We start from the raw sequence: 14750 nt of genomic DNA, 5'->3' as shown, positions 1-14750 counted from the left end.
TTTTGTTTGTTCTTCTTTCTGTAGTTCCTTTAGGTGTAACGTTAGATTGTTTATTTGAGATTTTTCTTGTTTCTTGAGGTAGGCTTGTATAGCTATAAACTTTCCTCTTAGAACTGCTTTTGAGCATCCCATAGGTTTTGTATCATCGTGTTTTCATTGTCAGTTGTCTCTAGGTTTTTTTGATTTCCTCTTTGATTTCTTCAGTGATCTCTTGGTTATTTAGTAACATATTATTTAGCCTCCATGTGTTTGTATTTTTTACGTTTTTTTCGCTGTGGAAAAAGACATAGTGTTGTGGTCAGAAAAGATGCCTGATATGACTTTAATTTTCTTAAATTTACTGAGGCTTGATTTGTGACCCAAGATGTGATCCATCCTGGAGAATGTTCCTTGCGTACTTGAGAAGAAATTGTAATCTGCTGTCTTTGGATGGAATGTCCTATAAATATCAGTTAAATCTATCTGGTCTATTGTGTCATTTAAAGCTTGTGTTTCCTTATTAATTTTCTGTCTGGAAGATTTGTCCATTGGTGTAAGTGAGGTGTTAAAGTCCCCCACTACTATTGTGTTACCATCGATTTCCTCTTTTATAGCTGTTAGCGGTTGCCTTATGTATTGAGGTGCTCCTGTGTTGGGTGCATATATATTTATAATTGTTATAGCTTCTTCTTGGATTGATCCCTTGATCATTATGTAGTGTCCTTTCTTGTCACTTGTAACATTCTTTATTTTAAAATCTATTTTATCTGATATGAGAATTGCTACCCCAGCTTTCTTTTGATTTCCATTTTCATGGAATCTCTTTTTCCATCCCCTCACTTTCAGTCTGTATGTGTCCCTAGGTCTGAAGTGGGTCTCTTGTAGACAGCATATATATGGATCTTGTTTTTGTATCCATTCAGCAAGCCTGAGTCTTTTGGTTGGAGCATTTAATCCATTCACGTTTACAGTAATTATCCATATGTACGTTCCTATGACCATTTTGTTAATTGTTTTGGGTTTGTTTTTGTAGGTCCTTTTCTTCTTTTGTGTTTCCCACTTAGAGAAGTTCCTTTAGCATTTGTTGTAGGGCTGGTTTGGTGGTGCTGAATTCTCTTAGCTTTTGCTTGTCTGTAAAACTTTGGATTTCTCCATTGAATGAGAGATCCTTGAGGATCTCTCAAGGATCCAATGAGATCCTTGCCAGGTAGAGTAATCTTGGTTCTAGGTTCTTCCCTTTCATCCCTTTAAGTAAATCATGCCTCTCCCCTCTGGCTTGTAGAGTTTCTGCTGAGAAATCAGCTGTTAACCTTATGGGAGTTCCCTTGTATGTTATTTGTCGTTTTTCCCTTGCTGCTTTCAATAATTTTTCTTTGTCTTTAATTTTTGCCAATTTGATTACTGTGTGTCTCGGCATGTTTCTCCTTGGGTTTATTCTATATGGGACTCTCTGCACTTCCTGGACTTGGGTGGCTACTTCCTTTCCCATGTTAGGGTAGTTTTCGACTATAATCCCTTCAAATATTTTCTCGGACCCTTTCTCTCTCTCTTCTCCTTCTGGGACCCCTATAATGCGAATGTTGTTGCGTTTAATGTTGTCCCAGAGGTCTCTTAGGCTGTCTTCATTTCTTTTATTCTTTTTTCTTTAATGTGTTCCGCAGCAATGAATTCCACCATTCCGTCTTCCAGGTCACTTATCCGTTCTTCTGCCTCAGTTATTCTGGTATTGATTCCTTCTAGTGTAATTTTCATTTCCGTTCTTGTATTGTTCATCTCTGTTTGATTGTTCTTTAATTCTTCTAGGTCTTTGTTAAACATGTTTGCATCTTCTCTATCTTTGCTTCCATTCTTTTTCCGAGGTCCTGGATCATCTTCACTATCATTATTCTGAATTCTTTTTCTGGAAGGTTTCCTATCTCCATTTCATTTAGTTGTTTTTCTGGGGTTCTATCTTGTTCCTTCATCTGGTACATAGCCCTGTGCCTTTTCATCTTGTCTATCTTTCTATGAATGTGGTTTTTGTTCCACAGGCTGCAGGATTGTAGTTCTTCTTGCTTCTGCTGTCTGCCCTCTGGTGGATGATGCTGTCTAAGAGGCTTGTGCAAGTTTCCTGATGGGAGGGACTGGTTGTGGGTAGAGCTGGCTGTTGCTCTGGTGGGCAGAGCTCAGTAGAACTTTAATCCGCTTGACTGCTGATGGGTGGGGCTGGGTTCCCTCCCTGTTGGTTGTTTGGCCTGAGGCAACGAACACTGGAGCCTACCCTTGCTCTTTGGTGGGGCTAATGGCAGACTCTGGGAAGGCTCATGCCAAGGGGTACTTCCCAGAACTTCTGCTGCTAGTGTCCTTGTCCTCACGGTGAGACACAGCCACCCCACGCCTCTGCAGGAGACCCTCCAACACTAGCAGGTAGGTCTGGTTCAGTCTCCTGTGGGGTTACTGCTCCTTCCCCTGGGTCCCGATGCACAGACTACTTTGTGTGTGCCCTCCAAGAGTGGAGTCTCTGTTTCCCCCAGTCCTGTCAAAGTCCTGCAGTCAAATCCCGCTAGCCTTCAAAGTCTGATTCTCTAGGAGTTCCTCCTCCCATTGCCAGACCCCCAGGTTTGGAAGCCTTATGTGGGGCTCAGAACCTTCACTCCAGTGGGTGGACTTCTGTGGTATAATTGTTCTCCAGTTTGTGAGTCACCCACCCAGCAGTTATGGGATTTGATTTTATTGTGATTGTGCGCCTCCTACCATCTCATTGTGGCTTCTCCTTTGTCTTTGGATGTGGGGTATCATTTTTGGTGAGTTCCAGTGTCTTCCTGTCGATTATTGTTCAGCAGTTAGTTGTGATTCCAGTGTTGTCGCAAGAGGGAGTGAGAGCACATCCTTCTACTCTGCCATCTTGAACCAATCAGTGTATAGATTCTTATAAATTTTTTAAGTGCTGACAAAAATGTAGACTTTGATTGTAGGGCATCAGTATACCATTGCTGGTGTACTTTATCTTTGTAGCTTTTTCTCCAGAAACCCCCACAGATGTATATGTTTATTCACTTTTGCCAGAATCGGATTTCAAAATGATTTTATACTCAGGTTGTACATTATCCCAAAAAGAACTTTACCCATCTCTAATTGTTAAAAGGGATCCTGTTCCCCATTTATTCTTACGCCTTATTTCTCCCATACATCACGAGGCAAAAGTCATCCAGCCTAGAATAGCTGTCCCAGTGTGCTACTTCATGGTTTTGAGGAGGAATTGGAGTTATTTTGAAGATACTTCAAACAAGGATTTCTCTGCTTTCTTCTCAACCAAAGAGGAAAGTGATCAACATTTTTGTACCTGTGAACTTGTTCATGAAGGTCAAATCACACTGGTTTTTGGTACCTAACACCAAAAAAATCCCCCAAATTCCCTTGAGCAATATTTGCTACTCACCAGTTTCTAAAAAGCTTAATTTGAATTGCTTGTTGATGTTGTTTTCATGATATTTGACTCTAATCAATAATGGAAAGTTCTTGCCCAGCGTTTCCAGAAATGAAGGAGCAATCCAGGTTTAATTACTGATTAAGAAAATCTATGAGCCCACAGTAATAATGACCATCTTTTCTTACCTACTTAATGCCAGGCATTTCACATACATTATCTTTAATATTCAGAATAACTTTGTCTGGTGGTATACCAATGACAAACATTACTTTTCCCCAACAGAGCTTCAGGCAATGAGATCAAAGGGTCAGTTTTGATATCTGATCACTGCTAGGTTGGTGAACACAATACAGCTTTGGAGTCCAAAGAGACTGGATGACTTTGGCACCACCCAGACAGCCCTCCCCCAGGGACCTGCCCCGCCCCTATGAAACTTGTAGCCTGGAGGAGCAGGGGTGGGCTTTCTTTGAATAGGCGGATCTCCAGGAAGAGGAGAGTGGGAGGGGCCACCACACATGCTCATCTCTTCTAAATTCACCAGTCAGATCAGGCACTCTCCCTCCACTGGGAAGAAGTGAGAGAAAGGGAGAATACCCAGAATTTTATTCCACTGGATGTTCCAGCCCATAGAAACATGAAGCCAGGGAAAAGGAGTTTTCCCTTCCACAAAGAAACTAAGACTTCAAGGGGTCAAATGATTTGCCCAGGGTCAAAAGGAAGAGAAAGAGTGCAGATCTCCATCTGACCCTAAGCCTATGGTCTTCCCTACACACACTTCTCACTGGACTTGATTTTCATATTACAATGCAGATGATTCTAGCGACTCCTTTCCTAGCACTGTTCAGCTACCCCTTTAATGAACCTGGGTCTGAGTCAAGGTATGAATCCTCTCTCTTCCACTTGTCAGCTGGGTTATAGTAGCTAAATCCTTTAACTCTGAACTTAACATTTTATTTTCTGTACATAGTGGCAGTATTCCAAGGATTGCCAGTTCAAAGTGCAGTAAAGTTTGTATAAGTACTTTGTGAGTCTCTAAAGTGATAAACAAATATCTGGTAAACTTATTGCTACCCTGAGGAAGAGAAAAACATACAGAGGCTGAAAACAGCTGGTCCTCATCACCTCCTGCCTGAAGCAGTGCACCATTCGACCTGGTTTCCTTGTCTTCTGCCTGTCTTTGTTTCTTCCTTTTATTTTCCTGGACTTATGTTCGTAAATCGCCACTGTTAATTTCCCACTCTTTAATGGTGCCTATTGCCTCTCCCATCAAGTCTGAAATACTCTGCCCAGTTTCCAGATCTGTCATCATTCTCATGTCCCATCATTTCCCAGGATGGACCCTCATTCCATCTAACTGACCCTGCTTTGTTCAATTTCTACTTTCCTGCTTCTATTCTAGCTCCCCCTGTTCTATGCCCATTGGCCACACTTCCACTTCACCCATTTACGTGGTTGATCACAATAAGCTAGGCAGACACTGCTGGCACTTCATATTAACTTGTTTACAAACTCCTTTAGGGATATAATATTATGCCCATTTTCCAGATTGGGAAACTGAGGCTACATGAGGAGAGGTTTACTTGTCCAGAGTCCTTGTGAGCAGTATGACTAAAACATAAACCCAGATGTTCTAATTACAGCTGCCTCTCTGTTAAAATCCTCTTTCTTTATGGCTCTGCTTCCTCAGGCCATTGATTTCGCTCTTTTGTAAATCCCATCCCACCGTTTAGCAATTGATTATATGTCTCATCACACTGACTGCTTCACAGTACAATGTGGAACAAGCTTCTTGTCTCCCTAAGTATAGTTTTGTGTACATTGTTTTTGTGTGTTTCCCCTGGTACCTAACACTACAGTGCTTGAATGAGAGTAAGTGTACATTTTGACTGAATGACGGAGAAACCCGAAGACAGAATATCTGCCAAGAGGGTGTTTTGAAGCAGCAGCATCCCTTCTTTCTCCCTCAGAGCTGACAGGCACTGGAGTGATTATTGCCCACAGTAGAGCCACTTGATAGCCGAATGCCAAGTAAATACTTTGCCTACAAGGTGTGTAGTTCTCAGTGTACTTTCAATAACAACTTCTTCAGTACTGCAAAGGAAATTAGTTGTGGTTTCCCCTTTTCATAGATTTGCTAGCTTCCCAAGGTCAGTTTGCAGGGTGAGGCTGGAAGTGACACCAGGGGAGCACGTCCAGGCCGTGCTGCCCCGCGGAGCATGGCAGACTCACGTGGGCCACGTTGTTCTCAGAAGCATTGCCTCCACTTACTGTGGCGATACCAATAGTTTGGGAAGGTTGGTAACCTAGAAACCAGGATGTGCAGGGCTTATGCACACAGAGAAAATCACTGGCGCCCAGCATGTTTGTTTACCCTTTTGGAGTTTGAACGCCTGGTGTGTTATTTCCCTGTTCTCTCTCTAATTTGTCACTCCGCCATGTGTGTTCTGTGCCTATTAATCAAAGGCATACAGGACATTTTGCTTTTCAAAGTACATTTTCTTTTTTTGCTTCTACTTTCCCCCCCAAAACATTCCATCATCAAAAAGAACACCTTGCTTCCTTTTCTTTCTCCCACGTTTCGGCTTTAGAAGGAAGCCCTAGTCTTTATCAGACCTGTGACACCCTAGCCCCTGACACCACGTTCCTCATTCCCACCGGAAGAAGCTGAGGTTAAACATGTCTTGCTTTTCTTTAAGTATTTGTTGAGAGTACTCAGAAGCCTGACCACTCAGTCTCCTTTTGCTCCAGGTTCTGAACCACCTGAGAAATAAACACAAGATTAATGTGAGAATTAAAATATGTCATCTAATTTATTACTGGTAAAGTTGGATTAGGGAATGTAATGGGATCCCAAGAGAAAGTGAGATTTCCCACTCCTGTGGCCCTGAAATGCACTTGTCCTTCTAACAAGAGATGGGACAGCTAGAGGCCCAGAGGCGTAGCCACTTCACTTGGCTGCAGGCCTGGCAGGCAGGCAGAGGGAGAGAGGGGGAGAGAAACAGAGAGACTGCCTTGACCTCTGGCATTATCACTCCTTTTTTGATGTCAAAGAAAAAAAGTGGAAGCTTCATCTTTGTGCCTCCAAGAGAGCAGAGGTTCCCAATTTCTGGCAGAAGAAAGAAATATGGAAAGAGAAAAACATGTAACTTTTTCTACTTGATATACATTTTCTTGCAAGTGTAAGTCACTTTGAAAATAATGGACATAGCAGTAGGATGTCTGCTTCAATATACTTAATTAATCAGTCTTTCTTAGTCTCAAATTGAAATTTTCTGTACAGACGCCTACCATATGGAAATAAAAATTAGTTTGAACTGAAAAATTATGAAAATTCTATACATGAAGACTTGTGAGATACAGCCAAAACAGTGCATAGAAGGATATTTATAGTTTCGATGACTTACATCAAAAAACAGAAAGCCTAAAGTTAATGTTCTAATTCTCCAACTTAGGTAGTTTGGAAAGGAAGAGAAGATTAAATTCAAAAAAGTAGAAAGGAGGAAAAATAAGCATAAAAGCAGTAAGTACTGATGTGATAAAAAACAAATGTAATATAGTGAATTAATAAAGTGAAAAACACCAGGACTCTGAAAAGACTAAGAAAATCGAAGAACTCCTGGCAAAAGCAATTGAAAATTCTAGAATAGGTAAAAACAAATAAATAGAAGTAAGAATGGTAAAAAAAAAAAAAAAAAAAAAAAGCATATAACCATAGATGTTGCAAATATTAAAGAAATTAAGGAAGATATCTTGTAAGGCACCTTTAGGCCAGTAAATTTGAAAACTTAGGTAAAATAGATAAATCCCTAGGAAATAACACAACCTTTAAAAAATTGGTTCAAAAAGAAATTGAGGACCTAAGTAGTCCTATCATCTTTAAAGAAATTGAATCAGTAGTTAAAATCTTTCCATTAAGAAAAAAAAATTAGTGGCCCCATACAGCTTTAGAAACAAGTTATACCAACATTCGAAGAATGGGTTAGTTCTAATAATACATGAACTTTTCCAGGGAATAGAAAGGGAACTGGTTTCTCAACCCAGTTTTTGAAGCTAGCCAATTTGATAGCAAAATAAGACAGGGAGAGGATCAGAAAGTTAAATTACAGGCCAGTCTTACTAAAGAACATAGATGCAGGTGCTTTTTGGTTCTGTGCTATAAAAAATTTTGAAACAATCCCTCAGGGGATACTCTTTGTCTAAGCCAGTCCTGAACTGGGGAGCCAGGAACCCAATGTACATTCCAAGTCAAGAACACCTAGGTCAGATTTATTAAGATTTGAATTCCAAATAGTTGTGTTTCTCCTTAGACTGTATCATGCAATAGAGAATGTACATGTTTATTTTGATCTCATGGTTCTTTCGCTTTTTTTAATGATATTCACTTTTCTGTTATTCTTTTTTCCTTATTCTTAAAGCTACTTGGGAGCCCTCAGCGTCTCTGTGATTTGGCAGGACCCAGCTCCACTGAACCCGAATCCAAAAAAAGATCAATTTCAAAAAGAAAGTCTCATCTGGATCTTCTCAAACTGTAAGATGCTTTCTCATTTTGGGTCTGTATTGATTGGTGAAGACTGCTTCTCTGAATATTCTTAACGTTGTTTCCAAATCCCTGAAATTGTTTGAATCTATATTATATGAAATGAGACTAATAATGTACCTGCAGGCCATAGGAGAAGTCTCATCTCAATTTATTAGAATCATATAACTTCCCATATTTTCATATTGACTTCAAGAAAAAAGTGTACCAAATGAAATGTCCAAAAATTCTTCAAGGGGTTATTTTAGGGAAAAACTGTTTGATTTACAGTACTGTAGCTATATGATTCCTTTACATATAGCCCCTCTAGGAAATGGAATCTTATCTGATTTGTAATAGTTGTAGTCGCATGCATCTCTTCAGAAATACAGTTCTTTTATAGAGGAAGGTCCATATTATCCTATAGCCATTATAAATGTCTTCTCTTTGGAAAACTGAACATAATACAAAAGTGAGATGATTCTGTGCCTGTCCTTGTGAAGATTATGAATTCCCATCCACAATCTTTATTTGTACTCAAATAAACCAGCCAACTGAGAGAGTGTGATTCAAGGTGGGCCACTTTCCAGCCTTAGCATGTTTGTTTCACTTATTGTTCATTTTATTTTTTTGCCCAGATTTCATGTAAATTACAGTATCTGTTTTGAATACTAGACTGTTCACCAGTCTAACAATTCTTACTCATTTTGGAGCATTTTTCTCTGTTTCGTGTATTGATGCCGTCTTCTCCTTTGAACGCTTTCAGCATCATGGATGGCATGACCGAGGCGTGCATCAAGGGTGGCATCGAAGCCTGCTATGCTGCCGTGTCCTGCGTCTGCACCTTGCTTGGGGCCTTAGAAGAGCTCAGCCAGGGCAAGGGCTTGAGCGAAAGTCAGGTCCAGCTGCTGCTTCTGCGCCTGGAGGAGCTGAAGGACGGGGCCGAGTCGAGCCGAGACTCCATGGAGATCAACGAGGCTGACTTCCGCTGGCAGCGGCGAGTCCTGTCCTCGGAACACACGCCCTGGGAGTCGGGGAACGAGCGGAGCCCTGACATCAGCATCAGCGTTACCACGGACACGGGTCAAACCACTTTGGAGGGAGAGTTGGGTCAGACCACACCCGAGGACCACCCCGAAAACCACAAGAATGGCCTCAAGTCGCCAGCCGTCCAGGAGGGCAAGGAGACTCTGAGTAAAGTGTCAGAACCAGAAGCCGTGGACCAGCCAGATGTGGTTCAAAGGAGCCACATGGTTGCCTACCCCGATATAACTAACTTCCTGTCCGTTGACTGCAGGATGAGGTCCTACGGGTCCAGGTACAGTGAGAGCAATTTCAGCGTAGACGACCAAGACCTCTCTCGGACAGAATTTGATTCCTGTGATCAGTACTCGATGGCAGCAGAAAAGGACTCGGGGAGGTCTGACGTGTCGGACATCGGGTCCGACAACTGTTCTCTAGTTGACGAGGAGCAGACCCCCCGGGACTGCCTGGGCCACAGGTCCCTGCGGGCTGCGGCTCTGTCTCTCAAGCTACTGAAGAACCAGGAAGCCGATCAGCACAGCGCCCGGCTGTTCGTGCAGTCCCTGGAGAGCCTCCTGCCGCGCCTCCTGGCCCTGCCCAGCGTGGAAGAGGTGGACGCAGCCCTCCAGAACTTTGCCTCCACCTTCTGCTCAGGTGTGTAAATCATTTTTTGCTACATAGTCAACAAGAATATTCAGAACATCTTGCTTAAGGGGCCGTTACCAGCGTGCGTGAAGTTTGAAGTGCTCAGAGCATCTTAATGAGTCTTTGGGTTTCTTATATTTAAAGAGAGCAAAGGAACGTAACTTACTGGTGGTGGTTTGTTTGAAGTGCACAGCGGTTGATGGCTGGAATACACTGTGAGGTTGATAAAGTTGTATGGTGCAGAGTAAAGGGTAAGAGGTAACTGCATTCTAGAAAGCTGCCGCTGACTGAGACAAAATGACAATCTGTGATTCTCAAAACACTGAATTCTTCCTACGCTTCTACGCCTTGATGTCTACAAATCATAGAGCACTGCACTTTTGGTTTATTGACATGTAAATTATTTCAAATGAGGTCTTGGAGCAGATGCAGGCTGTCCTTGAACTTCAAACGGTGTGTGTGTGATACTCCAGTGTACTATGGCAACATCACATTCTCCAATCTCAGACCCTTCCTGTCTGTCAAATGTCAACATTGTGACCCAGACCGTAATTTAAACAGGAGTGCCGTGGGCATCTTGGCCAAAGTATACCAAAGAGTTATACTAGTTTTATTGAAGGGCAGAAGATCGTCACCTAGGATTTTGGTGGAGGAAGGAGAGAAAGAATACAGGGTAGCAGCATTTCACACAGGGAATAATTAATTTAAAGATTGTTTTCTTGAAAGGTACTCATAAAGGGAGAACCCAGCTTTTTCCTTTCTATGTAGGGAAAACCCCAGTTCTTTCCTGTTGTGTTTCTTCCCTCTTTTATGGGTCGCACAGAACACTGTACTTCTGATGCTTCTGGTCATCAAATGTGTGGAAGTTTTCCCCCAAAACAACAAGCAAGCCTCTGACACCAGCTGGGTGTCCCTACAATTTAACTCAGTTCTGACGCTACCTACCTGCTACCCCCACTACAGACACCAGCTGCAAGCCCAGGTAACACAAGTTACCTGTGCTTCTGACAGACTGGCCTATAAATCAGAGGTTCCCATGACCCCCTCCTTAGGTTTGCTTAATGTGCTAGAGTAGCTCACAGAACTCAGGGAAACACTCACTTTTATTTACCGGTTTACAAAAGGATATGATAGAGGATACAGATGAACGGCCAGATGAAGAGATACGTAGGGTGAGGTCTGGGAGGGTCCTGAGCGCGAGAGCTTCTGTCCGCATAGAGTTGGGGTGTGCCACCCTCCCGGTGCGGACGTGTCCAGCACCCTGGGATCTTCCCGGACCCCCTACTCTTGGGGTTTTTTGGAGGCTTCCTCATGCAGGCATGATCAGTTATCAACCCCATTTCCAGCCCCTCGCCCCTTTCTCGACGATGGGGTGATGGGGGTGGAACCAAAAATTCTTTGCTCCCATCGAGGAGTCATCCAGGAGCCCACCCAGAGTCGCCTCAAAACTTTAAAACCAAAACATCTTTAAAACAAAAGGTGCTCTTCGTGTCCTTATTGCTTAGGAATTTACAAGAGTTTTAGGAGCCCTGGGTCATGGATGAGATCAAAGACGCATATTAGAACAAGAGATGCTCCTAGTGTTCTTATCACTTAGGAAACCACAAGGGTTTTAGGAGCTCTGTGCCAGGAACTGGGGGCAGAGACCAATGTATATATTTTCTATTATCTCACAGCGCTACAGAAAGAAAGCAATTAATGGGTGCAAAAACTTTATGGCAGGAATAATTGATTGCCTGACCCCAGGGTGATCAACTGTGCCTTCCCCTGAAATTCAAGGGTCTCTTGACCACAGGATATTGAGGTGCATGGACCTCCCTGGGCCTGTGCTCAGGACTAGAAAGGACTGACCCTGAGGACCAACATAGAACCGTCAAAAGCCAAGATCACCGCTTGCTCTTCCACCACTGAGTTTTTTTTTTTAATAATCTCACTTATTTATTTATTTAGTTTTTGGCTGTGTTGGGTCTTCGTTTCTGTGCGAGGGCTTTCTCTAGTTGCGGCAAGCGGGGCCCACTCTTCATCGCGGTGCGCGGGCCTCTCACTATCGCAGCCTCTCTTGTTGTGGAGCACAGGCTCCAGACGCGCAAGCTCAGTAGTTGTGGCACACGGGCTTAGTTGCTCCGCGGCATGTGAGATCTTCCCAGACCAGGGCTCAAACCCGTGTCCCCTGCATTGGCAGGTGGATTCTCAACCACTGCGCCACCAGGGAAGCCCCCCACCACTGAGCTTTGAACATGTGTTTGTCGTGATACTTCCTACATTTGTCTACCCCATTTTTGATCTTCTAACAAATAACACATCACACACAAATACAAAAAAAAATTCTAGCCCAGTTCCTGGAACTTGGTAGAAGGGACTGCTGTGTTGTTAAAAGGGAGCTTAGGTATCTTTAAGAAGCTGATCAGATTGTTCTTTGTCAAAAGGACAAAAAAAAACACTTTGATCCAGGTATATTTAAGGAAGAACATTTTTTAATATGAGAATGATCCAATACTATAGCAGCAAGCACCAGCAGAGACACAGCACTTCTAATCCTGGACTGCTCAGTAACTCTCTGACCTACCTAGTGGTTAGAAGAGATGCATATAATTTCTCAACTTTCCTAACTGCACTGTGATTCTTTTTAAGGCATGAAAATACCAATTTTTAAGGCTACCCAACATTTTTTCTCAATATTTTTCTTTTTGGAATTAGATACAAAAAATAGAGTTTGGATATTTGATTTGTGTGAGGGAATATACACACACACCAAAAAATCATGTTTCATTGAAAAATTAGAAAAATGTATAAATACTCTTCTTAAAAATTATATTTCTCCCTAATATCTTTTATACCACCATCATTAGATTTTATAATCTTTTATTGAACATTCCCAGTGTATGTATTTTGTGTATGTCTTTTTTGTTTCTCTCTTTCCCTCCCTCCCTCCCTCTCTCTCTCTCTCTCTCACAGACACACACACACACACACACACACACACACACACGCAAGTGCTTCTTCAGTCAACATTTATAGAGAAACTTCACTGTGCTATGTCCTAAGGGTGCAAGATATGCATGATTTATCCTCAATAAATATTTATTGACTGTAGATTGATGAACTTGCTTTTTGGTTCCTAAAGCTATGAATAGTTCATATGCTGAAAGAATCAAGGGTAAAGCCTGAGTTGGAAGGAGTTTGGTAGGGCCTCTGATCCTGTGCCTCTTCCCAGCTGGAAGCATTCTTGCAGGGAGGAGCTTGGCAGCCTGCTCTGACCAGCTTGATGTGCCTGGTGCCAAGACAGAGAGTCTGGCACCCATCAGTGATCCCCCAAAACAGCTGTGTATCAGATCACAGCACTGCCCCTGGTTGCAGTAATGATGGCCTTGAGTCATCAAGAAATGGTAAAATTATATTTAGGCCCTTCTATTTAAAGTTAAAATTATCCATACAAAATAACTCGGCTGCAGAAGTTTCAGCATTTAAGTATGTAAGATTCAGCTCTCAGATAAATTCATGTTTACAAACAACATCCCCTAGTAATTCCAGATTAAATGAGTTGTCACAGTGGTAAAGAATGACTTCCAAAGGGCCTGCCTCATTTCCTGTGAGAATTAGGAAACATAATCCTAGCAGTCTTTTTACAAAATTTGAAGCAAAGCCTCACATTTGTGTTTTTGTGTCTTTCAAATCAATACTTACTTGTAGCACGTGCACAACAGCACTTTCGTGAATGTTTTGTGTGACCAGAATGTGGCCCCATGAATGTTGCAAACTGCTCAACTTTTAGAGGTCTATAAAATGTCCCGTCAGACCCAACATGCTGTGACACTAATTTTCACATGTAGAAATCAATACATTGAAAAGAGACTTCAAAATCTTTCGGTTGTTTCCAAATGCAGTTTTTAGTGATTGTCTCTAACCAAATTGTTAGTCATTTGTCTTTTTGATTCTGGTGACCTCCACAGCGCTTTTACCAGTTAGGAGTTGGTCTCTGTATCTGAATTACAGACCCGTCACTCTGTGGTCCTGCTGCCAGTGAGCTGATTCTCTTCAGTTACCACTATGGTTTAGTGGTTTAGTGGCTCACACTGACTGTCGCTGTGGGTCAGCCGAAGTGACTGGATGCTGGGTCCACGTCTGGCCTGAGGCAGAGCTCTCCCTCCCTTGCACATGTCACCTCCAAGATGAAAGATGAGTGAAAGAGAAACATCTGTACCTGTGAGACAAGGGGATGGCAGATTTCCTTTGTTCACCCAAGAGAAAGTTATGAAAGCCAAAACAGGAGAAGGGGAGAAGAGAAAGAGTCTCCCGGAGTCATAACCCAGATATTTTACTCATTATTAACTTCTGTGTCAAAAGCTTCAAACTTTATTTTCCCCAAAACTCCCATCGAGCATTTGTCCCTGACTTGTTAGCAGGGTCTGCCCTCCTGGCTAAGGTCAGCCTCACTTGGTATTTCTCAGGGGCTCCTGTCCTCCCAACAGCTAACATACAGTTGAAATGAGCCTCCTGAATTCCACATGATTCAGGGGAGCTTTGTCTTCGAAAGGAATTAAAATTTCTTCTGGTGGGGAAGTTTGAAAACCTTTAGACAGACATGGGTTTTATAGAGATGGTATTGGATGTGAGCTGTGATAGCTGCCGCAATGCATCTGATTCTGCATAGAACAAAGTGGCATCTGTGTAAGGTGCTCCTTGGGGACCAGAAAGCAAGAGCCAACCTCCCGCAGCCATTGACAGAGGGGCACGGGCATGTGGCTTTGGGATTGCTGTTCCTTAGACTGGTGGTGTTTGCTGAGGATCTTGAGACTGACTGTGACCAAGTGTGAGGCTTATTGCAAGCAACCTGGTATTTATGAAGTACCAAATTTCGTAAAAGGTAGTAGAGCTAGTATGAATCTCAATTGTGCAAGAAATATCTATTTATTTAAATTAAAACAATTCTGCCTCCAGACCTCCAGCCTGCCTAACTGGTCAGACATTTGATCTTTGCTAGCCCTCAGGTCCCCATGCCAGGGTAAAACTAGAAGTGGGAGCTTATGTGGGATCTGGATAGGGAGGCCCCTCACCTCTCACATCACCGGTGTGCCCCCGTTGTCCCACTTCACAGCCTTTCTGGGAGGTCCCATGATTTTTCTACCTCCCTGCCAGGGTGGGGCCTGGAATGTTCTGGCAAGGCTGGGGGCCCCCATG

At 42.7% G+C, this 14750-nt stretch overlaps 1 protein-coding gene across 3 annotated transcripts in view; it reads left to right on the top strand.

The window, feature by feature from the left end:
* ARFGEF3 (ARFGEF family member 3) overlaps positions 1 to 14750 on the top strand; it is a 207729-nt gene that overhangs the window by 109844 nt on the left and 83135 nt on the right. For all 3 annotated transcript variants that reach the window (XM_036871783.1, XM_036871784.1, XM_036871782.1), the window contains 2 exons: positions 7804 to 7916; positions 8671 to 9581. In XM_036871783.1, coding sequence (XP_036727678.1) covers positions 7804 to 7916; positions 8671 to 9581 — 1024 coding nt within the window. The remainder of the gene's footprint in view (positions 1 to 7803; positions 7917 to 8670; positions 9582 to 14750) is intronic.

The sequence above is a fragment of the Balaenoptera musculus genome, chromosome 12 (assembly GCF_009873245.2).
Source record: "Balaenoptera musculus isolate JJ_BM4_2016_0621 chromosome 12, mBalMus1.pri.v3, whole genome shotgun sequence".
Lineage (NCBI taxonomy): Eukaryota > Metazoa > Chordata > Mammalia > Artiodactyla > Balaenopteridae > Balaenoptera > Balaenoptera musculus.
This window is presented reverse-complemented; position numbering and strand designations above follow the sequence as displayed.